At 41.5% G+C, this 24,514-nt stretch overlaps 1 protein-coding gene across 1 annotated transcript in view; it reads left to right on the forward strand.

The window, feature by feature from the left end:
* TNNI3K (TNNI3 interacting kinase) overlaps nucleotides 1–24,514 on the forward strand; it is a 224,219-nt gene that overhangs the window by 196,636 nt on the left and 3,069 nt on the right. The window contains exon 24 of the mRNA XM_020794679.3: nucleotides 23,989–24,068. Within this exon, the coding sequence (XP_020650338.1) occupies nucleotides 23,989–24,068 (80 nt within the window). The remainder of the gene's footprint in view (nucleotides 1–23,988; nucleotides 24,069–24,514) is intronic.

Genomic DNA, 24,514 nt, shown 5'->3' on the forward strand with positions numbered 1-24,514 from the left:
TCATAAGGGATTTGGTTTAGATTATACCTGACTAGCCCAGTAGTTTTTTCTACTTTCTTCATTTTAAGCTTGAGTTTTGCTATAAGAAGCTGATGATCAGAGCCACAATCAGCTCCAGGTCTTGTTTTTGCTTACTCTCTAGAGCGTTTCCATCTTTGGTTGCAGAGAACATAATCAATCTGATTTCGGTGCTGCCCATCTGGGGATGTCCATGTGTAGAGTCGCCTCTTGTGTTGTTGGAAAAGAGTGTTTGTGATGACCAGCGTGTTCTCTTGACAAAACCCCATTAGCCTTTGCCCTGCTTCGATTTGAACTCCAAGGCCAAACTTACTTGTTGTTCCTTTTCTCTCTTGACTCCCTACTTAAGCATTCCAATCCCTCTTAACGACAAGAATATCCTGCTTTGTTGTCAATTCTAGAAGGTGTTGAAGTCTTCCTAGAATTGGTCAATTTCAGCCTCTTCAGCAGTGGTCGTTGGCGCATAAATTAGGATGACTGTGATGTTGAAAGGTCTGCCTTGAATTCGTATTGAAATCATTCTATCCTTTTTGAGATTATATCCCAGTACAGCTTTTCCCACTATTTTGTTGACTATGAGGGCTATCCATTTCTTCCAGTTTCTGCTCCAGGTGGATCATGTTTAGTCAGAACTCTCCACTACAACCTGTCCCTGCATGGCATAGCCCAAAACCTCTCTGAATTACTTGAGCCCCTTTGCCACGACAAGGCAGCAATCCATGAAGGGGATTTTACTTCTCTAGCATCCCCTTATTCACATATACGTATGCCCTACAAAGTTAAGTGACTTTGCATATAAGTAAAAGTGCATAGAAGAGTTGTATTTCCAAGATCTACTAGGAATTCTACAGTTTTCTGCAAGCTAGCCTCTAGTAGTTCAGCAAAACAGCAGCAGGGGAGGATGTGGGAAAGATTTATATTAAGGAGGAGGGGAAACAAAATATAGGATAGTACTGTTAAGTGGATGGAGGACAATACACTGCATTAATTGATCTTTGCTTTATATGACTGATAGAGAAATAGAGACACACAGAAAGACACATATACACACATACAGATGTATTTCTTAAACTCAGGAACATATTTTAAAGTTTTCTGGGGTTAGCCTTTTTTGTCTATGGCTGAAATCCAGTAATAAGTCAAAACTAGAGTAGGCCTGTTGGATTAATAGAGCATATGGAGGAGCTGACTCATCATATCTCCACTGACTCAATCAGCCACCTCTAGTTGTGAGTTACCAATCAATTTCAGTTCATTAGTCATCAAGGGCCTTGATGGGAAGTTAACTTGGACAACAAGTAACACTAAATTACCTTCTAGCTATAACAAAATGTTTATCTTATTACTGTAGGAAATTACACACTGTAGTTTCCTGGTAATGTCTTCCCTCAGTTTTTCCTGAATTTCTTTGCTGGATATCAGATGAAAATGTTTTACCCATGAGGCTACCTGTATTATTTTCATGGATCAGTCATTTTTACCCATCAGTAAAAACTGATTGTAAACAAACTGCAGCAATCCAACAAGAATACCACCAGAAGTTGCCGTATGCATCAAAATTAAGATAAAGTTATTTTGCTTATACAGGCTCAGCCATGTGTGCTGGTCCCCGATACCCATTTCTCCCCACAAAAAAGCAAGTAAATATATTTCAGTGAGCCACATTGATTGATCCAAGGTAACATAGTAAGGTTTGTAACGGAGAAAGAATTTGAATCAGAGTCTCCCTGTTCCAGGTCCAGCACTCTGTCCATCACATTATACTGATTTGCTCACACCAGTGCTTACTATATAAATGACACCAAGGATGAAACACAGGGTAGAAAACAATGCAACAATTCATATGCTTAATTTTCATAACAGGCAAAATGTATAATATACAAACTGAATACTTTGCATGTTTCCATAATATATAAAATAGGCTACCCAGATTTGGAGAACTGGAATATGGCAACCCTGCTCCCAAACATCCCTAGTCAACACGGTCTATGGCCATGAATATGTATAACCCAACAGTTAGATGTCTCCTGTTGGGGATCGACACCAATGTAATTATAATGTAATTATTGCCAACTGCATAATTCACAGCAGTTAATTACTTCTAAGTAATGAGTGTCACTTGCATTCCTAGTTGCATGCTAGTTGTACAAGGCTTGGTGCATGGCCAGGAATGTGAACACCAATCACCACTGTAATTCTTGCAATTACACTTAATGCCAGCATAAATCACCAATAGGATTCCAGCCACTATATGAGAATCTAGAACACAGTTGCACTATTATTTTTTTTCCTGCAAAAATAGTAAGAGTGTTCAGAAAGAATATAATCCTTGTTTATGCAGCCTCAAAGGTACCTACAATTGAGTGTGCTTATGGGTAAGGCATGAATGCCCGAAAGCATCAGCTTTCCTCATTTTATCGGAAGTGAGCAAGGTTCCACCTGTAGAATTAGAATTAGAATGTACAGGCTTAAACCCAGTGATCAATATCGTACTGCACTTCCACTGAGTGAAAACTCTTGCTGTTATTGTTACATGGGATGAAGTCACATAAGCAAGCACTGCTGTTGCCAAGGGTGGGGACTCGAGTCATGGGACTTGCTGTCAAGTTGGAATTAAGTTGCACCAGTGACTCTACTTGGACTTGATTCATGACTTAGAACCAACGCAGCCTTCTTTTTTTCCAGGGGAAAAAGCTTGTTTTTAATAGGGACTCGCACTTCGGAATTGGGACTTGGTACCAAAGACTCAGACTTGGGACTTGGTACCAAAGAGGCTCAGACTTGAGACTCAGACTCAAACACTTGCCAACATCCCTGTTGGCTTTTCTTCATGGAGATCACTACTGGCACAGCAGCTCAATTCTGCATTAATATGCTGATGGCATTTTTTTTTTGCCCAACGAAAGCTCAGAGGAATAATGCCCTCTGTATTAACAAAATATGTTTCCAATTTGCAAAAAAGAACAATCAACAACAAGCATAAGAGAAAAGCAGGCCAGTTCAGAAAATGTTAGAAGGATCTGACACCGGGCCCCTTTTATGTTACGGCATATAATAGATTTGCATGAAAAGAATGCACGAGTGACACATTTAGGTTATGTTGTAGATACTCGAGAGGTTGAGAAAAGTAGTTATCACAGCACCTTCCCTCCTACTGTAATTTAATGTTCATCTCAGTGTGCCACCCAAGCTCATTAGCTTGCTGAAATGGGTTCCTGTATAACCCAAAGGGTTACAGAACAGTTTCCCCCCTCAAATTCTGTGCAATACAAATTAACTAACTCCAATCCTATAAATAGAACATTGAAACAGTTACCCAGAGGCAAAATGTAAAATAAAATGATGATGGTTTTTGCAGATCCAATGTTTTTTTTTAAATTATACAACACATTGAGATGATTAATGACCTAGCTTGCTAATGACAATAGTTTCTGGAGGCTTTAATTTTTAAGAAACATGTAGAATGAAAGAGGGAGTGATTTTGTGTTCACATCTATTTCAGTATGTTGTTATAAATATACCACACCTTCCAGTTTATCTTAGTTGCCCAGCATTGTAAGCTGCACACAATGGGCAAAATTCTGTTTGCATAAAATTGCACTATCATAAACCAGATCTACACCAGCAATGTTAAATTTATTGAATGCTTCCTTCCCATGTTGTTTCAGGTTCCAAGGCTCTCTAGAGCTCCTTTTTTTGCACTGGAGAAGCCTTTGGAATCTCAAGATGATGCTTGTGTGCGAGGGGTCCAGGAAGCCTTTAATAGTCAAAAAATTGCTGGCAGATCACCACCTGTGGTCCCAACCCCATCAGCTGTGATCTGGCAGCAATTTTGACTAATAAAGGCCTCCCCAGGGCAAAATGGAGTCCTAGGGAGCCTTAGAACCTGAAACGGGAAAAATAACTTTTCAATTAATGTAAATTTAATTGTTTCCATTGCCAGATCTGGTTTATGCCGGCATAATCTTATGCCACAGGATTTTGCCCAGTGGAAAATATTGTTTCTCTCACTGATTTTGCTTTGCAGACTTCTTATTTGCACATAAAGTTAAGATGGCATGAAATTACTTGCTCAGTTTTTGCCCTGTAAAGTAGTCTGAGGTATGCTTCACTGGTCCAGCAACTATTCCCTGACCTTGGGCTTGTAAATTGGATAATATTGTAGTGATCCAGTGGGTATTCTTTGACCTTGGATTTGGGATGAATACCTGTACTTGAGTCAGAATTATTTGCTATGTGAAGGAGCTGTAATAAATGTACCTACATTTCTCACTTTCCCCACTATCAAAACAACACGTTACACTAACAGGGGCTGGTTTTGAGGCTGTCTCCAATTTGAAAAGTAAGCACTGATGGTAGAGAGACAGGGTTCAGTGTAAGCAGCCCTTGAATGAGTTAAGACCTAGGACATGGCCTGAAAATCCATCAAGGAGCTTCATGGTGCAGCGGTTACAATTGCAGTACTGCAGTGAAAACTCTGCCCACAACCCAAGTTCAATTCCAGGCTCAGGTAGCTGGCTCAAGGTTGACTCGACTCTCCATCCTTCCAACATTGGTAAACTGAGTACTCAATTTGCTGTGGAGGGCAATGTATTGCCAGCATAATTAAACTGTAAACCACCCAGAGAGAGCTTTGAGCACTGTGGGGCAGTATATAAGCAACACACTTTGCATCACAGATAGATAGATAGATAGATAGATAGATAGATAGATAGATAGATAGATAGATAGATAGATAGATAGATAGATAGATAGATAGATAGATAGATAGATAGATAGATAGATAGATAGATAGATAGATAGATAGATAGATAGATAGATAGATAGATAGATAGATAGATAGATAGATAGATAGATAGATAGATAGATAGATAGATAGATAGATCCTTTATTGGCATAAGTAAAAAATGGACATAGTCATGGTGGTTTGAAAATATTTAAAAGCTAAAAAGAATAAGTATACAAACATTCTAAAACATCAAATACCACACTAAAAATGGTAAACAAAATCAGCACCAAAACCAGATTCAAAGCAAAAAGACATAACACTCCATGTAAAATCCCTCTCAGATAGTCAGTCGCTAAGGAAAAAAAAATGTCGAAACAGAAACGTCTCTCTCTGCTTGTGGAAGGACAGTAAAGATGGAGCCAGCCTAGCCTTCTGTGGGAGGGAGTTCCAGAGTCTGGGAGCAGCAACAGAGAAGTCCCTCTCTCGTGTACCCACTAAGTGAAGGTATGGGACCCAGAGAAAGACCCCCTCCGGGTGATCTTAATGCCTGGACAGACTCATAGAGGGAGACACAGTCTTTAAGATAGTTTGGATGCAAACTGTTTACAGCTTTATAGGTTAAAACCTGCGCTTTGATTTGTACCTAGAAATGGATCAGCAGCCAGTGGAGCTGATATAATGGGGGGGGGGAGGGTGTTATGTGATTCCCTGTAACCAGCCCCAGTTAATAATCTGGTTGCAGCATTTTGGACCTGCTGAACTTTACATAGGCAGCTCTATGTAGAGCATGTTACAGTAATCTAGACAGAATGTAATTATACTCTTACAGTGCCTTAAAGACCAACTAATTTGGGTTAAGCTTGTTAGTTTTTAAGGTGGCAGAAGACTGTGTTTCTGCTGCAATAAACTAGCAAAACTACTCCTCTGGAAATCATAAAAATAAAATGAGACCGGGGGTGGGGGACAGAGACAGAGATGGAAGTAAGAGAACAAAACGCTGTTAGTATACATTAATAGGACAGAAGAATGCTTTTGGTTCAACCCACCTGCTCCTGCTGTCAGAAAGATGGGAACAAAAGGATGGGGTCTAGGAAGGAGGCAAGCAGAAGTAGTCCAATTAAGCCTGAGGCTAAGCAGGGGAACTACACTTCCCAAAATACCATTAAGCCTTCCAGGAAGCACTGGGGCAGGAAGGGGGCCCCAGACAGCCTACTGTTCTACTCCGCTGAGGAGCTGGGGGGGAAGGAGGAGGCCCAGACCAAGTAAAGGGCATTTTGGGGAGGGGAAACAAAGTGAAATGGAATGCCAATGGTGAAAAGCTCAGTGTTTCATTTCACTTTGTGAAAACACTGCTCCCCAAACCACCCATGAAACAAACCACAAAGCGACCCAATTCGGGGGTGGTGGTTCATGGTTCATTTTGTGGCCATCTCTAGTTCTCCTACATGAGCAGTACTCACGGCTATAAGCATAGTGCATGTTGTGTGCAGTACTGTATACATAAACAGCCTACTCTAAAGACCTATTCAGGTGTTCAGAGTGGGTTAATTTGAAGGCATGACTAGGGAGAGAGTTCTGGCATCATCTTCCGCCTACCACTGTCTCCATAGAGAGCAGACCCATCTGCAGAGGAAGGTTTCCGGCACACATAGAGACTCTATCTATACAATTTGGCTCCTGGAAAATTGGGTTATTGGCTGCATGGAGAGGCTTCATATGTAGTAGACTCTCTCCTCTTCAGGCTGTCCATTTTCATCAGCTAACAGGGACAGGCAGGGGGACAAGACGAGAACACTGTGCTCCCACTTTCCAATTAAAGAGGAATTAGGAGCAATGCACACCAGGCCTTGTGAATAATAATGCTATCAATGATATAGTTATATATAATGAGTTACAATATTCATAATGAAGGCATAACAAAATTACGTTTCAAAAGTAGCAATATTACTTTATTGCTGTGACAAGCCATAGTTTCTTGCTATTATTAAAGGACATTTTGAGGTAAACTTTCTCAGATTTTATGCCATTCTCTAATGAAGCTTATGTTTTTGGTTTCCGAAAAATTTTCAAGCAACACAATAGGCTAGGACGTATGTTTCTTTAAAAAGAACACTGTAAAAACATTTTATTGAGTGATGGTGGCAGATTAATTTTTAAAAGTACCTGTACACATTCTGATGTACACGATGACTATGTGAGGTGGGCAAGAGAGAAAGGGGGGGGAAGAGAGACAGAACAGAGAGAGAGAGAGAGAGCTCATTGAGAAAGCTTCGTGACTGAGGAAAGTTTTGAACCCAGCATTCCCCAATCCACATCCTGATTATACATGCTCTCTACCATGTTGTCTCTCTTGCAAGAATACTTCCCAATTCTTTGGTGGCTTTTGCATCCCTTTTCATATACCTTTTTCTGGCCCTGAGTAATGATGCTTAGTCTCCCCTGGAGTCCATACACCTCCGTTCCATACATCAACATGTGGCAGTTTGCTGTTCCCTGAAGCAAGAACACTTTGTCATTTTAGCCCGGCAAGAAGAACCTTGAAATAATATTTACATTCAGACAAGGCACTCCACCTTTTACATAGGCTGTCTGTGTTCTGCAGATAGTAGCCAGTCATCGCATGTAGCTAGCCATGCCAAATGTCTAACGTTCAGTGGTTTGGATAACAGATTGAGCTGCCCTTTTGGTTTCATGGTTTTATGTGAGAGCAGAGGTAGATTAATGAGCAGTACCACGAAAAAAATATTTGAAAAGTAAGTGAAGCTGATGACACGTTACTTTACAGTTTAGTGGAATTCAACCCATCTAATTCTATTATCCTGTCAGGTTCTGCAAAAAGAAAAAGACCTTGAAAGCAGTTTTTAGAGAGAATTCTTAATGGAACCCAAGAGCAATAAATACATCTGTACAGTTCAGCTGTGTTGGCTGGTGACAGACCTTTGTTTTCCTCTGCAACTTGTGAAGTAAATAATATCCCCAATGGCTCATTAAATTTCTTTAGAGTTCTGTTTCAGTAACGAATCTTCTTTCTCTTCTTTGAAAAAAGTGTCGTGGTCCTGGAACCATGGCTAATGATTTTTTTTTTTTAAAGAAGAAATAAAAACGTATTTTCAGGATTTGTGAGGGCAGACTCACTGGAAGCAGACCAAATGCAAAATAATAATAATAATAATAATAATATAATAAAAATGATGTTTTCTGAAGTGCAAAATTCAACAGAGGTTTTTCTGGAACATTTTTTAAAAATATACTATATTTTTTTTTCTAATCTCATCTACTGAGCATCAGCTCAGGTCAGATAAGTCTTGCTTTGCCTTGGTTTCTCAGAGAACTGAAACTCAAATAAGCGAATACTGTATGCATTTTGCTGAAGGTAACTAACACTTCTCTGCTTCTTGACTACAGTGAAGAGGAAGGGAACTGTTGATCCTATCAATGAATATGTGTATATGTATATATTTCATGCATGAATAATAGCAATTAATGAAGGTCTTTAATGAACTCACATATGATGTCAGAGAAGCATAAAGTCATATACTGTAGTTGGAAGCCATCAAGACCCCACATGTTGCTTAATGCAGAAGATTCAGAATTTACAAAATCCCCAACAGATGATTGACTAGGTTCTATCTGAACAGAGTTTTCAGAGTTTATAGCCTCTCATTGATCCCATTGTCAAACAAGCACTCTCCGGGCGGTTTACAATTTAATTATGCAGGCTACACATTGCACCCCCAGCAAGCTGGGTACTCATTTTACCAACCTCGGAAGGACAGAAGGCTGAGTCAACCTTGAGCCGGCTACCTGGGATTTGAACCCCAGGTCGTGAGCACAGTTTTAGCTGCAGTACAGTGTTTTAACCACTGTGCCACGAGGCTCATTACCACCTAGATGTTCATCTGTGGGCCAAAGTACAGTATATATTACTTATAAACCATCATTAGAGCTGAAATCAGTTTAGTTTATCAGAACTGTGAGTCAGACAGACTTTGGTATCTGAAAAACTATACCTGCAAACAAAGAATGTGCTTACCTTCTGAAGACCAGTTCCGAAACAAAAGAAACTAATTTGCAACCTCTAGGAGGCAAGAAGAGCTCCTTCTGTAACAATTGCACATAATTAGTGTTTAAGGAATTTCCACTTTTAATCATAATCATATTATCTGACACATATGGTTCCTCCATGTGGGGCTACCTAAAATGTCTTCAGTAATTTAACAGTAGAACCTTGAGCACCAATGCTCATGTGAAGTAACCTAAACCAGAACAGGGCAAAAAACAAAATAACCATGAGGGCCTATGTATTTCTCTTTTCCTGAGAGGTTTTTGTTTTTTGTTTTTATTGTAGGTTGCTATTCTACTTCCTGTTCCTTCTCCAAAAGCTTTTTTTGCCTTGGCATATAAAGATAAAACTAGGCATGTCCCCATGATGTCAGTAAGAACACCTGGATTTGTGAAAGACAATTCTAGGGCTTTTTAATGACTAAAGGCTCTTTCAAACAGTAGACAAGTTTCCCCCCCCCCTTTTCTCATACTTGATCATGAGGTATCATGGTGCTTACCCGAATTCAAGCCCAAGCATCTATTTACAAATTAATTACCTAAATAATCATAGGTCATTCAACCCCTCCAAAATAATTCCCCCTCAGGAAATACGGAAATCCTTTTTTAAAAAAAATTAAAAATCCACTTCCCTGCTGGAACATCTCTTCTGGAGCATTTTTTTTCCAAAGTGCTTGTAGCTAATTAGAAGCTCATTGTAAGCTTCCCAGCAGGAGAGCTCTGCCCACAGGAATAAATTTCTATGGGAAGCACTGTAGTGCTAAACCCCATCCCCCTTGAACAAAGCACAATTAAAAAATAAACAATGCCTTTGTAAAGTGCAGAAGAGTACAGGCAGTCCCAGATTTTGTCACTGTATTAACCAAGACTATATGAAAGTCGGTGGATAGAGAAAAATAATCATAGCATCAGTACTGGATTAGATATATTACAATGAATAAATGCTCCATCTGGATAAACCTTAAATTAGGATTTTTTTCCCCTTTTGATCTATTCTAAACAGATTTCTAGCAAAATTAAATATACATGTATTTATTTTTTCTAATGTCCAGTTCCCAAAGTATTTTTCTTTCAAGAGACAGTAGATCAATACCAAGCATCTGTACTGTGCTGCTATAAATACCCAGTTTCCCTCTAATTTGAGACCATTAGATCAAGTGCTGTTAGAAAACTTGGAAGGTGAGTTGTTCTATATCAGTGGATGAAGCACCCTTCCTGTTGGTCATAGCTACTACTTTTTCTCCATTTTGATAGACTTTCCACTTTCCTTGTTATATGGCCTTTTCACATGGCTGAAGAGTCTTGAGCTCATGATTTTTTTATTAGCTCTCTGTTCTCATGCCGCACACAGACACATCAATCTCCTTCCTTCATGATCCTTGTAGCACTAGCAGCTTGCCACGCACTTGTAGCCCGATGTATCTCTTAATACTGGGCAAAATATTTTCTCTGGATTTTCCTCATTGCCTCGCCTGATTATTGCCAAAGAAATCAGTACGGTTTACATAAAAACCCACCTACCCCACAGATTTACAGACGGTAAATAAAAAGGCAATAGAGAAGGCCACATTGAAAGATAGTGTCCCAGATTTGCACAGTGCCTGTTTGAAATAGCACAGCGGACCACTCTCGGCTGGTGGGGACCTTCCTGCTGCAGGCTTTTGCTAGCCATCTTGCTGTTTCAAGCCTAGGAATGGTGGCTCCTGGCTTAGCACTAATGAGAGTAAGCTGGAAATGATCATTGCATCATTTACACTCACGTTTCTGAAATGGAGCCGGGAAGACCTACAGGGATGCTGCAGCGTGAGAAAGCAGTGGCTCTTTTTTTAATGCAGCCATGCTTTCAACCCCTTCCAGCACAACACACATATTACCCTGTGTTACATACAGCACTGATGTTACCTGTCTGTCATGGGTTTGGAGGGAAAATTCCATCCTATGGGGAGTGGAAGGCGGGACATCAGGAGGAGGGGCTGTACTGTATAAATATGTGATGCCTGTGTGGTGAGAGATGCTGAGATGCTGGGAGACACTGGGATGTGACGAAGCAGCAGCTGGGAAGAAGAAGCTGTTGTGGGAGTCTGTGTGTCAGACAGGGTACTTCTGTGTGTCAGAGTACCAACCTGATAGGTTCAGGGGTCTGTTGGTTAGCCAGAACTGATAGGTTCAGGGTCTGTGCTTCAAGTTAAGGGTTCTGTGTGAACCAAACTATATGCTTGTATGAGTGAGAATAAGCCACGTTACTTTATCTATTCACCTGATTGTTTATTTTTCCCTGTGTGTATTTAAATAAACCTTATTCTTTTTATTGTTTAAAAATCCATCCCTGGTCTGTGTGACTTCTTACAGGGAATGGTTGGTGGCAGCTTAGTGTAACTGTGTGACATATCCCAGTAGGTCTGGGTTTGTCACATTGATTGGTGTCCAGCGTGTGGGATACGACTGGTCCAGTTGTCCAGCGGTCCAGCAAAGCCTTGGCAAGTGTGCCCAGAGCAAGGGGGGTCTAGTCAGGGACAGTTTGAGGCGCGTAGGTAATCTTCTAGGTGTACCTCACGGGGAGGTGCGCTAGTAGAAGAACGTGCCAACTGGGGAGACTTAGATTAAGGTGCTCTGAGGCAGCCTAGTTTTGGCGGGAAAAAGCTGAGGCAAAACTGCGTAGTAACAGTGATCTAGCTTGCCAGCTGAGAGGCCCAGCAGAGGGGGGTAGGCCCTGACTCGCTACTGTTGCAAGTTAGTGCTGAAGAACAGCAGCAATCTCTAGGGAGAGCTGGTTCTGAGGCAAGAAGGAAAAAAGTGGTCGTTTTATTTTGAGGCTTGACTTTTTAAAGCAGCTTGTTCTGAGGGGGGATTATGCCCTTGACTCGAAGCCAAGTAGCAGACATGAGTGAAGTGAAAGACCCCCAGATTGACCAAGGTTCTGAGGATGAATTTGGCTCAGTGCAAGGTGACAGCACAGGAGAGCAGAACCCAGAACTTAGAAAAATACTCATAGTCCAACAGCATGAACTGAGGATGAGGCAATTTGAAATGGAGGAAAGGGAAAGAGAAGAAAGATTAGAGAGACAGAGAATTGAATTGGAATTGCAGAGAGAGAAAATGGCGTTTGAATTAAAAAAATTGGAACTGATGAATCAGAACAATAATAATAATAGGGATTCTGAGGGAGGCCAACTGTCTAAAGCTGACCTGAAGAAATTCCCTGTGTACCACAAGGGAGATTGTCCTGAGGTGTTCTTTTCCTTAGTGGAAAGAGCGTTTGTGGACTTCTCAGTGAGGGAAACTGAGAAGATGACCATCATGCGGTCTTTAATCAGTGGTAGCCTGGCTGAGGTTTATGCCGAGATGCCTGAGGAACTGATGAAAGATTTTGCAGAGTTTAAGAAACTGGTGTTTGCCAGACATGGGATAAATGCGGAGCAGCTGAGACAAAGATTCAGGTCCCTAACCAAGAAGCCAGAGCAGACTTTTACCCAAGTGGGGGCCCAATTGGTGAGGCTGCTTGGGAAATGGCTATCTCAGGAGGGGACAGAGACCTATGAGCAGCTTAAAGACTTGATAGCACTGGAACAGTTCTATTCAGTCCTGCATGGGGAATTGAAATTCCAGGTGAGGGAGAGGAAACCGAAATCTGTGGCAGCAGCCGCAGAGATCGCAGATTTTATTTCCCAAATAAGAAAGCCCTTGGGTGAGGGGAAATCTGTAGGTAAACCCAAAGAAACCTACAGCAAGTACTCTCAGGGACCAGGGAAAAGCCAGCAAGGGGGAGGGGCCCATGGTGAAGGGAAGCCCTCAGACATGAAACCAAGACCTCAGATTTTGGAGGGAAAACCAAAACAAGATGAGAGAGAATCAAAATACACCAGAAAATGTTATTTCTGTCAGGGAAAGGGTCATCTAATCTCAGATTGTGAGAAATTAAAGCAGCTAAAAGGAATGGTGCCTCAGAATTCTAGTGGGACCAAGCCAAAAGCTGTGTTCTGTGTCCAGAAAGAGCAAGGCTCAGTGTCACTGAGGGAGCCTGTTGCCATGGCTACTCAGTCTGGAACAGCTACCTCTGCTGATCAGGCTGAGGAAAATGGTCCTCTTGTGGAGGTAAAGCGCTGCTTGCTGATAAAAACAGATTCTCAGTTGTTTGAGACAGCTGGGGTGGACGTAGGAATACTTGACCGTCAGTATAGGGGGCTGCGGGACACTTGTTCCCAGGTAACCCTGTGCCATCCAGATATTATTCCTAGGGAGTTTATAATCCCAAATGAGAGCATAAAGGTGGCAGGGATTGAGGGGCAGGTAATCTCTCTGCCAGTAGCAGAGGTACCTGTCAACTTTCAAGGCTGGAGGGGAGTTTGGCGGCTAGCAATTTCATCGACTCTGCCAGCAGCCGTGCTCGTGGGAAATGACCTGGCTGAACATGTGAAACGGGTGCTAGTGATTACACGCTCACAAGCCACCACAGGGACAGTTCAGGGGGGTAATGATGAGCCAGAGACGGAAGCAGAGGGGAGTTCAGAAGCTGTGGTGGAAACCTTAACCACAGACAGCAGATTTGGACAGGAGCAAAAGGCAGACGCCACTCTCCAAAAGTGTTTTGAACAGGTGACTGACGCCCAGCTAACACCTGAAACCCCAGTGAGATTTCTGGAGAAAAAGGGGATTTTATATAGAGAGACCCTGAGGAATATCTCAAAAGTTGGAGATGGGATCAGAAGTCAGCTGGTGGTACCTGAAAAGTATCGCCCCATGATCTTACAAAGGGGGCACTCTGACATGTTTGCTGCACACTTAGGGGTGAAAGGGCCCCTTGATTTGATCAAACAAATTTGGGAGCAGATCACCCAGGATGACTCACAAGACGTTGTGACATACATAGACACCTTAATGAATGACCTAAGGAGAAATCTAGAGCTGGCAGCAGAAAACCTGCAAGCTCAGAAGGTCAGACAGAAAACATGGTATGACCACAAAGCTAGAGAGAGACACTTTGACCCAGGGGAGGAAGTGCTTTGGCTTAGGCCCTGCAGAGAGAACAAACTGCAGCTCAAATGGGCAGGACCATATAGGGTCATTTCCAAGATGTCAGACCTGAACTACCTAATAGAGCAGGAGGAGAACCAAGCAAGGAGGGTGGTTCATGTGAATGCCCTAAAACCCTACTACAGAGGGGAACAGAGGGTTTTATTCGCGATAAAAGCAGCTGAGAGTGAGGAAGCTGAATTACCCTTCTGGGAGGGTAGAGGGGAAGTAAAATACAACCCAGAGGAGGTAAAGATTAATCCTGCACTTACCCAAGACCAGCAGCAAGAACTAAAAATGCTGCTTAGTAAATATCAACAGGTGTTTTCCAACAAGCCGGGGATAGTGAAGGGAGTGATGCATCGGATCCACACAGGGGATGCACCCCCGCAGGCAGTATCCCCATACCGAGTAACGGGACCCTATAGGGACAAGGTGCGGAAGGAGCTGGACGAGATGCTTAGGGAGAACATAATCGTCCCCTCTTCTAGTCCTTGGTCCTCTCCGATAGTCCTTGTGGACAAGCCTGATGGGAGCATTAGGTTTTGTGTCGATTACAGGAAATTAAACCGTGTAACCACTCCTGATGCCTACCCAATGCCCAGGCTAGACAACCTGATTGAAACCATAGGGGGTTGTCGGTTCATCTCATCATTGGACCTGGTAAAGGGATATTGGCAATTAAGAATTGATCCCAGGGATCAAGAAAAGACTGCCTTTTGCAGCCCTTTTGGTCTCTATGAGTTTCGAGTCCTGAGCTTTGGTCTCAGAAATGCACCAGCCACATTCCAAAGGCTGATGGACCAGACCTTGGCAGGGCTCAGTGACTTTACAGTGGCCTACATTGACGACATAGGGATCTTCAGTAATACCTGGGAAGATCACCTGATACACCTGGAGTTAGTGCTGCAGAGGTTAAGTGCAGCAGGGCTAACAGTAAAGGCCAGCAAGTGTCAGCTGGGTAGCCCAGAAATAAAATACTTGGGTCACATGGTAGGGGGAGGAATGATAAAACCCCTAGAGGCCAAAATAGAAGCAGTTCGTGATTGGCCTAGACCCAACACCAAGAAAAAAGTCAAATCATTTCTTGGGTTGGTGGGCTACTACAGAAAGTTCATCCCGAGGTTTAGCGAGATTGCGGCTCCGCTGACCGATCTGACGAGGAAGTAGGCTGATGACCGCATCCCGTGGACCAGCGACTGTGAGGCGGCGTTCCAGAGGTTGAAGGAGGCGTTAATCAACTATCCTGTCCTGCGTGCTCCAGACTTCGACCGGGAGTTCATCATCTACACCGATGCGTCTAACAGCGGGGTAGGAGCAGTTCTGTGCCAGGAGGATGAGAATGGTGACCAGCATCCAGTGTCCTACCTGAGTAGGAAACTTCAAAAAGGTGAGAGACATTTGGCAACCGTGGAGAAGGAGTGTTTGGCCATAGTCTACGCGATCCAGAAGGCCAAGCCTTACATCTGGGGAAGACATTTTATTCTGTGTACTGACCATTCACCATTGCAATGGTTAAAGACAATGAAAACCCACAATAGTAAACTTATGAGGTGGGCTTTAAACCTACAGGACTATGACTTTGAAGTGAAGGTGGTCAGAGGGTCAGTGAACTGTGTTGCTGACGCCTTATCAAGAAGACCTGAAGATTGAAGACGGCGAAAGAAACATGGACTATGTGTATATAATGATGACAAATTAAAATGTACCTGGTTTTGAATTTGGTTTGTATGAATAAAGGTAAATTGATGTAATGTATATGGTAAATGTTTAAATGCCTAATTGCTATGGTTAACTTAGAATGTAAGTATGAGTAAGTATATTATGGTATGTATAACTGTTGTTGTGTATTTTATACAGGTTGTTTTTTGGTGAAAAGCACGTTAGCTTTCCCCCTACAAAACAACTTATAAAGAGGGGAGGTGTTACATACAGCACTGATGTTACCTGTCTGTCATGGGTTTGGAGGGAAAATTCCATCCTATGGGGAGTGGAAGGCGGGACATCAGGAGGAGGGGCTGTACTGTATAAATATGTGATGCCTGTGTGGTGAGAGATGCTGAGATGCTGGGAGACACTGGGATGTGACGAAGCAGCAGCTGGGAAGAAGAAGCTGTTGTGGGAGTCTGTGTGTCAGACAGGGTACTTCTGTGTGTCAGAGTACCAACCTGATAGGTTCAGGGGTCTGTTGGTTAGCCAGAACTGATAGGTTCAGGGTCTGTGCTTCAAGTTAAGGGTTCTGTGTGAACCAAACTGTATGCTTGTATGAGTGAGAATAAGCCACGTTACTTTATCTATTCACCTGATTGTTTATTTTTCCCTGTGTGTATTTAAATAAACCTTATTCTTTTTATTGTTTAAAAATCCATCCCTGGTCTGTGTGACTTCTTACAGGGAATGGTTGGTGGCAGCTTAGTGTAACTGTGTGACATATCCCAGTAGGTCTGGGTTTGTCACACCCTGTAGCTCCTTCGTAAGAGCAGGATGTTTCTTAGCACAGGCAGCTTTTTCTTTCTTTTCTTCCTTTCTTTTTTATGGTGAGCCTTAAAGATGCTGCTGGAAGGTTTTTAATGAACCACAAGGAGCCCGTAACTGCTGGAAAGGCAGTGGGCTCTGGAGCACCGAGAAGCTAGTTTAGCAGCGGGGGCCCTCGTTGGCAACAGCTCAGCTTTAGGGGCTGCTGCCTGCACTTTCGACTCCAAATGAGGCAGCTGTTCTGAGCAGGTATAAATAAAAGATGTGGTGTTCCTATGGGAACCTTTGGCATATTGGATTACCTATTCCCCTGCTAGATTTTCCTTTCAGTTAAGTTTCTCTGTGAAAATCCTACACTTCAGGGTGTGCTTTTAAAACACTAACATGAAGCTGTTTGTTTCTAAGTACTGTATACAGTGAAGACCCTGATAGCTTTCTGTTCCTAGAAATACCTACTGATTAGGGGCCCTGAAGACAAGAAACTGCCCACCGCTACCACACCCAGTTCTCCTAAACCAACTAAATCCAAATGGACATATCCCCCATAGAGATGTATCAACCAAGTGTATTTTTCCCCACACCAATGTATTATTTGTTTCGTTCATTACATTCATTGTATTTATATCCTTGTCTTGTCCAGTGTCTTGTCATCCCGGCGTTATCCTTTCAACAACCCAGTGAGGTAGATCAGGCAGAGACAGAGTGACCAGCTCAATATTTTTATCCTAGTGAATCTCCTAGAGCATGGAACAGCTCAACAGCTGCCAGAACCAGTATCTCTTGTGCCCTAGTCCAGCACTCTAACCACTGCCATGCATGGGGTCTTAGCAAAACAGGAGAATGAAAAGAGAACATTGCTAGGAGAAAAAAGGCCCCACTGTCTTATCTCTGATATGATAAAAAGGCATAAGGATTGATACATACCTTTTTCTAGGTCAGATCATTTGACCATCCAGGTTAGCAGCAACTCTTCAGGACAACTGGCAAAACCCATTCCCAACACCTTCTAATTGGAGATGGTAGGGACTAGAGGTGTGCAGTTTTTTATTCTTGGATTACAGCTCCCAGAATTCTCCAGGCAGTAGCTTGAAGAATTCTGCTAAAGAATTTTCCTATATTTGCAGTGGGCTTTCCAACCTGAATTAAAAACAATTACATTGAATTGTCATGGGGTTTTTTTCCCACCAAAAAAACACCTTTCCTGCATCCATTTTCTTGATCGCTTCACAGTATTATGAAGAGACTAAAGGAAGGAAGGAAGGAAGGAAGGAAGGAAGGAAGGAAGGAAGGAAGGAAGGAAGGAAGGAAGGAAGGAAGGAAGGAAGGAAGGAAGGAAGGAAGGAAGGAAGGAAGGAAGGAAGGAAGGAAGGAAGGAAGGAAGGAAGGAAGGAAGGAAGGAAGGAAGGAAGGAAGGAAGGAAGGAAGGAAGGAAGGAAGGGAGGGAGGGAGGGAGGGAGGGAGGGAGGGAGGAAGGAAGGAAGGAAGGAAGGAAGGAAGGAAGGAAGGAAGGAAGGAAGGAAGGAAGGAAGGAAGGAAGGAAGGAGGACATTGAACTGTCATGGGGTTTTTTTCCACCAAAAAACAACTTTCCTGCATCCATTTACTTGATGGCTTCACAGTATTATGAAGAGACTAAACACAGGAAGGAAGGAAGGAAGGAAGGAAGGAAGGAAGGAAGGAAGGAAGGAAGGAAGGAAGGAAGGAAGGAAGGAAGGAAGGAAGGAAGGAAGGAAGGACGGACGGACGGACGGACGGACGGACGGACGGACGGACGGACGGACGGACGGACGGACGGACGGACGGACGGACGTATAAACACACCCACAACCTGGATTAGACCAAATTTGATACATGCAAATTGACTGGCAGAAACCAAATTCTCCACTCCTTCCTTCCTTCCTGCAGCACCCCACTTCAACTCCCTGAAAATGCTATGTGGGTGTTAAGGTGTACACCTGCTGAGGGGGTTTGCTGTAAATAGGGTGAGAGAAGGTGAAGGAGAGGATTTCTTGAAACTAAGTGTAATGACCTTGTATAAGCAGGGAGGCTGGTTCTAGATCAGAGGTTCCCAAACTTGGGTCCCCAAATGTTCTTGGACTAAATCTCTTAGAAGCCTTCCCTCTAGCTGTGCTGGCCAGAATTTCTGGGAGTTGTAGTCCAAGAACAGCTGGGGACCCAAGGCTGGGAACCACTGTTGTAGATCAAACCTGTTAAGTCATCTGCTTTGCTTAAATTTCAGCAGTCATACATGCTGGAACTGAACCAGACTGGAGCAATCTTACCTGCACTAAAATGCCAAACAAAAATTAACACAGTAGCCCTTAACAGGGATCCCAAAAAAGTACAGATAGGCATCAACCAGGGATGGAATGGTTCACAATGACAAATACATTGTGTGGGCACTAGGAAAAGGAGTGAACCAACTCATCTCCAGTCTAGACCAAGCCATGGGAGAAAGGCCCGTCTAGTCGTACCTTTACGTAACTTTTGGTAGGGTTGTTCCTCTCCTGATAATATTCATAAGTGACTAAAGGACAAGTTGTAACAATACTGGAGACCAAATCCATTAGAGAAACTACAATTAACACATACGAAAAAAATAAAAGCAGCTTTCCTCACAAAGCTTCCATGTTCTGAACAATAATGATCTCATTTTGGAAGTGGCAAAATCCACAGCAATATTTTAAATAAAGCAGAAGCAGTAAGGAAGTGATGGATTTGCTTCTCCCACTTCTCTAATATATGAACAGTCTCTTAGATAATGCCATGCAAATGCCAACAGGATCGCAAACCAATCATCCTTTTCTTGTTCTTTTTTCCCCCATTTTTGGCTTAATTAGTTGGAATGCATCCAGAGAATGGATGTCCACATTAAAATTGCAAGAGAGGCCAATATGATGCCCTTAGTCCTGAGCACATTCCAGTTTTCTGTCTTCTATTTTCAAAAGTACAGTATTCTGAACAGATTACATGCATGTATCTCCTTGGATGCCATTACTGTGAAGTGACTCCTGGTATAGTGAACTGAACAAAAGTGAACAACTTCACTAGGAAAGTTGATTACTGTGCAGAAATGGATGCTTCTACATGCTGGAACACCTGGGATCAACATTAACTTTTGATTGATGGGTTGAGTTGGAATCAGGCTTTTGTTTTCTTCCTAGTTTATTTTGTTGACCCTCCGCCATATCCAGGACACATGCCAAATAAGTTTAGATAACCAATTTAAGGGTGGATGAAACAACAGAAGTAATTTGTTTTGTTTTTATTTAACATCTGCCTATCTTTGCTTGATACCCATGTGGTGTAGTGGACAGAGTGATGGGCTAGGACTCAGGAGGCCTGGATTCAAATCCCTAGTTGGCCATGGACCATTACCAGGAGAGGGGCCATGGAACTGGTGAAACCACCCTTAAAATATTTCACTTACTTTGACAACCCTATTAGGATTGCTTTAAGTCTTTTCTGACTTAACAGCACATAATGTAACAACATCTATATGCTTGTTCTGATATCATAGATGAAACTGGAAAATATAGATGTAGCCAAGGGCATACATTTTAACCAGTAACCTTTTAAATCTTCCTGTTGAGCATACAGAAAGTAAAGGAAGGCATGCTGACCTACAAGAGCAGTGTTAATTAATTAGTAGGCATCCTTCAGTCTCAAGAGACTATGGTAACATGCACTAAATAGAGGTCTTGTAACAGTGTCTAGTGTGGCTGAGGAGGCCAATTCGAGAGTGACAATCCCTTCCACACTGAAGACAAATACAATCTGTCCCCTGTCCAGCTCCCTGGTTTTGCTGGTTTCAGGACTGCCTCTTTGCCTCGGCCTGCTGGACAAGGATCTCTTCAAATTGGAAGAGGCCGTGATGCACCGCCTGCCTCCAGGTTGAACACTCAGATGTCAAAGTTTCCCATCTGTTGAGGTCCAATTTCCACTCAGCCATGAAATGCACTGAGACACTCTCATTCTCTCACATGCTGACCAACTCACAGAGCTGTTGTGAGCATAAAATGGGGGAGGAGAGATGTTCCATGGGTTCATTGGAGGAAATGCAGGATATAAATGTAACCAATGATGTAATCAATGAGCAATCATCATATTCTCAAATCCACATTAATGCCTTTTGGAGGCAAACCAGAAGATCATCCCAAGTTGTGCAAGCTTTTCACACTGCCTGAGCTCTTCTTCAGGGATGACATTACAAAAAATAAAAATAAAAATAAGCTGACAGGGGAAGACCATGGAGAAGATTTCCAGCACTGAAGTCGTGGTGTCTGCATGATCAGTCTTAAGATGGAAAGTGGACAGAGGTTTCTGCAAACATACTGTACATGTGAGGTCAAAGTATGCATTGTAATAATTTCCAGGTTAAACCTTGAGCTACCCATAGAACTGCTGACAGCAATAAAGGCAGAAGAGTATGAGGTTCCATTTTAAAAATGTAAAAGCCAGCTGTTACTCAAAACTGTCAGGAAAAATGCACAGAGGCTTCATTTCTATTGATAAAGGAGTTGGTATGTTATTCTACTGCCCCATCATGTGTGAATACTATCACCTGATCCCAATATACCTGCGCTCTCAATAAAGTTTTCAGTCTAAAGTAGATTTTGGATTTTCCTCGTTAATAAGCATTCCGAGCTGGGAGATCAAATGGAGTTGCTAAAGGATACCTTTGCACAACAGTAGCATACCTTGGAACTTACAGAATATTTTCTAAGGCAATGTATTTTGTGTGACAACTGTTTTTACCATTATTAATGCTGCACTCATGGTGAATTTTTCATTTGACCTTGACCCTCATTAGATTTTGTTGCCTAAGCAATAGCATACTTTCCCAACTATCCATTTGTTTTCATTTTGGGAAATATAGGACAGGATTATTGACAGAGACAAAGTGTGCCTCCTCTAAACTGCATAAATGAGTGAACAGATTGAATTAGGCAAATAAATGAATGAACCATTGCAATTTGGTGGAGATCCTGCAACACTAACAATATGAATTTCTTTACTAGGACAGACTGAAAGTTCAGGACGTCCATTGCGCTGATGAGAAACATCTTGACTGAAATCCAATTGGAGTCCCAACTAGAGTAGACTGACTGAATCAACAGTATTTCTTTAGAGTTCCTTTTCCGTTCTGAATGTGATTCAGTAGATCTGCTGTAGCTGGGACTTACAGTTGGATTTAAGCACTTCTATGTCATATCATGCTGTGTGGGTACCAGTTTTTAGGATTTTTTAAAAGGAACTGATAGTAAAGACAGAATTACGGATCTGAACAATCATGGCATGAAGAATAATTGCTTTTTTCACAACATCCTTTCCAATGTTTGTTGCCATATGTAATTTGCTAGTTAAGAGATTTTTTTTGCTCAGAATTTACAAATCTGTTTTTTTGTGTATCCTAAGATACCATGGTGGCAAACCAAAAAGAAAAAATGCACCACAAATATAATAAAATGGTAACCAGAAGCAGCATTACCCAGAGGAGGGGGGCAGATCAGAGGTATAAAAAGCAGAATCCAACTTAAATACTACTAATAATAATATCAGATACGACTGTGGAAACTAAAGCACTGTCTGACTACCCTGTTTCCCCAAAAATAAGACCTAACCTGAAAATAAGCCCTAGTATGATTTTTCAGGATGCTTGCAATATAAGCCCTACCCCAAAAATAAGCCCCAGTTAAGTGAAACCCCACCCTCCACCATTGTGTAGCAACCAGAAGAAGATGGCATGACTGCATTTGAATAAATGTAGATTGATATACATGAAAAACAAAACAAAACATTCCCTGAAAATAAGCCCTACTGTGTTTTTGGAGCAAAAATTGATATAAGACCCTGTCTTATTTTCGGGGAAACACAGTAGTTATGCCTAAGTGTATACTGCTTAATGTGTGAGTTGCTTATATACCACCCCATAGTGCTTACAGCACTCTCTGAGTGGTTTACAATTTAATTATGTAGGATACACATTCCCCCCCCCCCATGAGCTACAGTATGTACTCATTTTACCAACCTCGGAATAATGGAAGGCTAGGTGGACCTTGAGCTGGCTGCCAGAATCTGCTGGGATTGAACACTGACCATGATCAGTTTTGATTGTAATACTGCAATTTAACCACTGAGCCATGAGGCTGTGAGGAAAATTAGGACATGTTGCTCAGAAAAGCAGTCTTCTATACAGTGTGTCAAGTCATTTTTTTTTAAAATCTATTGAGGTCTACTGTTCAAAAAGAAAGAAATACTATTAAAAGCACACTGAACTCATCCACGGTAGCACTTGAGATCAGAGCCCAAGTAATACTGTGTGTACATGACAGCAAGTAGTTATTAATCCATTCTTTAATTCTCAGTACCGACACTAGTATAGTTCTCTCTTAATCATAGTATTGCAAAGCACTTTATGTGTTATGAATATATTGTTCAATGATAAATAAATACATGGATGAAAATTTAAAAATATAATAAAAGCAACCTAATATGTTATTCCAAGCAGATGGAACTTGTACAGGGTTGGCTATTAAATGCAGAATATCACTATTTTTGTACAATAAAATCATTTAAGAAAAGCAGACACATTATAACAAGGTTAAATGAGTAATACTTGAATCTGCAGAAATGAAAAGGTAAAATAAAAGCCGTGCAAAATTGTTCAGGCTACTCAGATATATTAACGTCTTAGTAAATTTCATGTGTTTCAGTGGAATTTGCTTACAGGAAAGTATCTATTCCTGTAAATTTGAGAGCAAAACTTCAGTTCGCACTGTGAGGTGACAGATTGTGGGTTAGAGACACAATGAAACCAAGATTCAGAATTCTTACCTGCCATTAGTTAGAAATTGCCCTGATCAAAATCACCATGGAAGACACATTGCTGGAAATAAATCTTGAGTTGGTCCTTTCAGCCACAACTTTACAACATTTCCTTGAAAGAGTTCTTCTACAAAACTGCTTCAAATGACAGCATATCTTACCATGAAATAGAAGAGTCATATTTTTAGGAATCCTCTGGCTGTAAATGTGTGCTTTGAGTTGGGTCTTTCCCATTCACTAGGCGTGTTTAGTATCTCTTTGCCCATCATCCTAGAAGAGCTGCCAAAGGGAGTCTTTATGTGGTCAGCTTTTTCAATAAAGGAAAATATTTCTAGTAAGCAACACTGGGATTCACTGCAGAATGACGATGTTCTCTTTCACAAACAAATTAGCATGCACGAACCTGATACAAGAGGTACATATCAAATATTTATAGGACAGGTTTTGTCATTTAGGGTTGTTACTTATATTGAACTACCAGAATTTGTCGGGCAAAGCTCAAAATTAAAAGAAGTTAATCCAAAAATAAGTTCTGTTTCTCAGTGTTTGTAGTTTTAGAATAAGTACCCCCAGTTAGTCTGTGCAAGCATATCATGCAAAAGCAAAATAAAAAAAAATAAAGAAGACAGAAACATTGTGGCACCTCAAAGGCTAACTGCTAATGTGCCACAATGTTTCTGTCTTCTTTATTCTTATATATAAAACGTTCGTTTTTTGCCTGATATGGTTTCTCTGTGTGTATCCCTGATTTCTTCCAATGTCCATGTTTTCTGCTGGAAAAAAAATGGTTTCTTTTGATACATGGCTTTTTGGAGAGCAAAAACTCAGTTGATAAAACAGTACTATATACAATGTTATTTTTGCAGCACCGGGCAACCCCCTTCTCAAGGCCTTTCTCTAGAAGAGATGAGGAGAAATTTTCAGTACCCACCCATTGACCGAAATGGTAAGTCATTTCCCAAATTTAATAAAGATTAATTAAAGTCTCGAGCTAATCTGCTTTCTTTGGAATGACAGCAGCATTGAGAAGTGAAGGCATGCTGTAAAGAGAAAAACAACAACTTTGGTACTAATAAGATTTGGTGATTGCTGTGATACTGATTAGGCAAACGAGATTTAATAAGCATTCCAAGACTCTGAAGAAACCTCACACACTTAAGATCTACCATGTGCATTGTCAAGATTCCACGTCTCCATCTGAGAGTCATTTCATGTATTACATTGGACACTGAAGAAACTTTAAAGGATAAGTATCTATAATGTACAATGAATGCATCTGCAAATGCATGTATGATGGAATTACATTTGTGAGGTAACAATGACTACACATATTGATTGAATGTTTACTCTAAGCCTTGTTCTACATTCTCCTCCAAGATTCATGAAGGAATT

Source organism: Pogona vitticeps, chromosome 4 (assembly GCF_051106095.1).
Source record: "Pogona vitticeps strain Pit_001003342236 chromosome 4, PviZW2.1, whole genome shotgun sequence".
Classification (NCBI taxonomy): domain Eukaryota; kingdom Metazoa; phylum Chordata; class Lepidosauria; order Squamata; family Agamidae; genus Pogona; species Pogona vitticeps.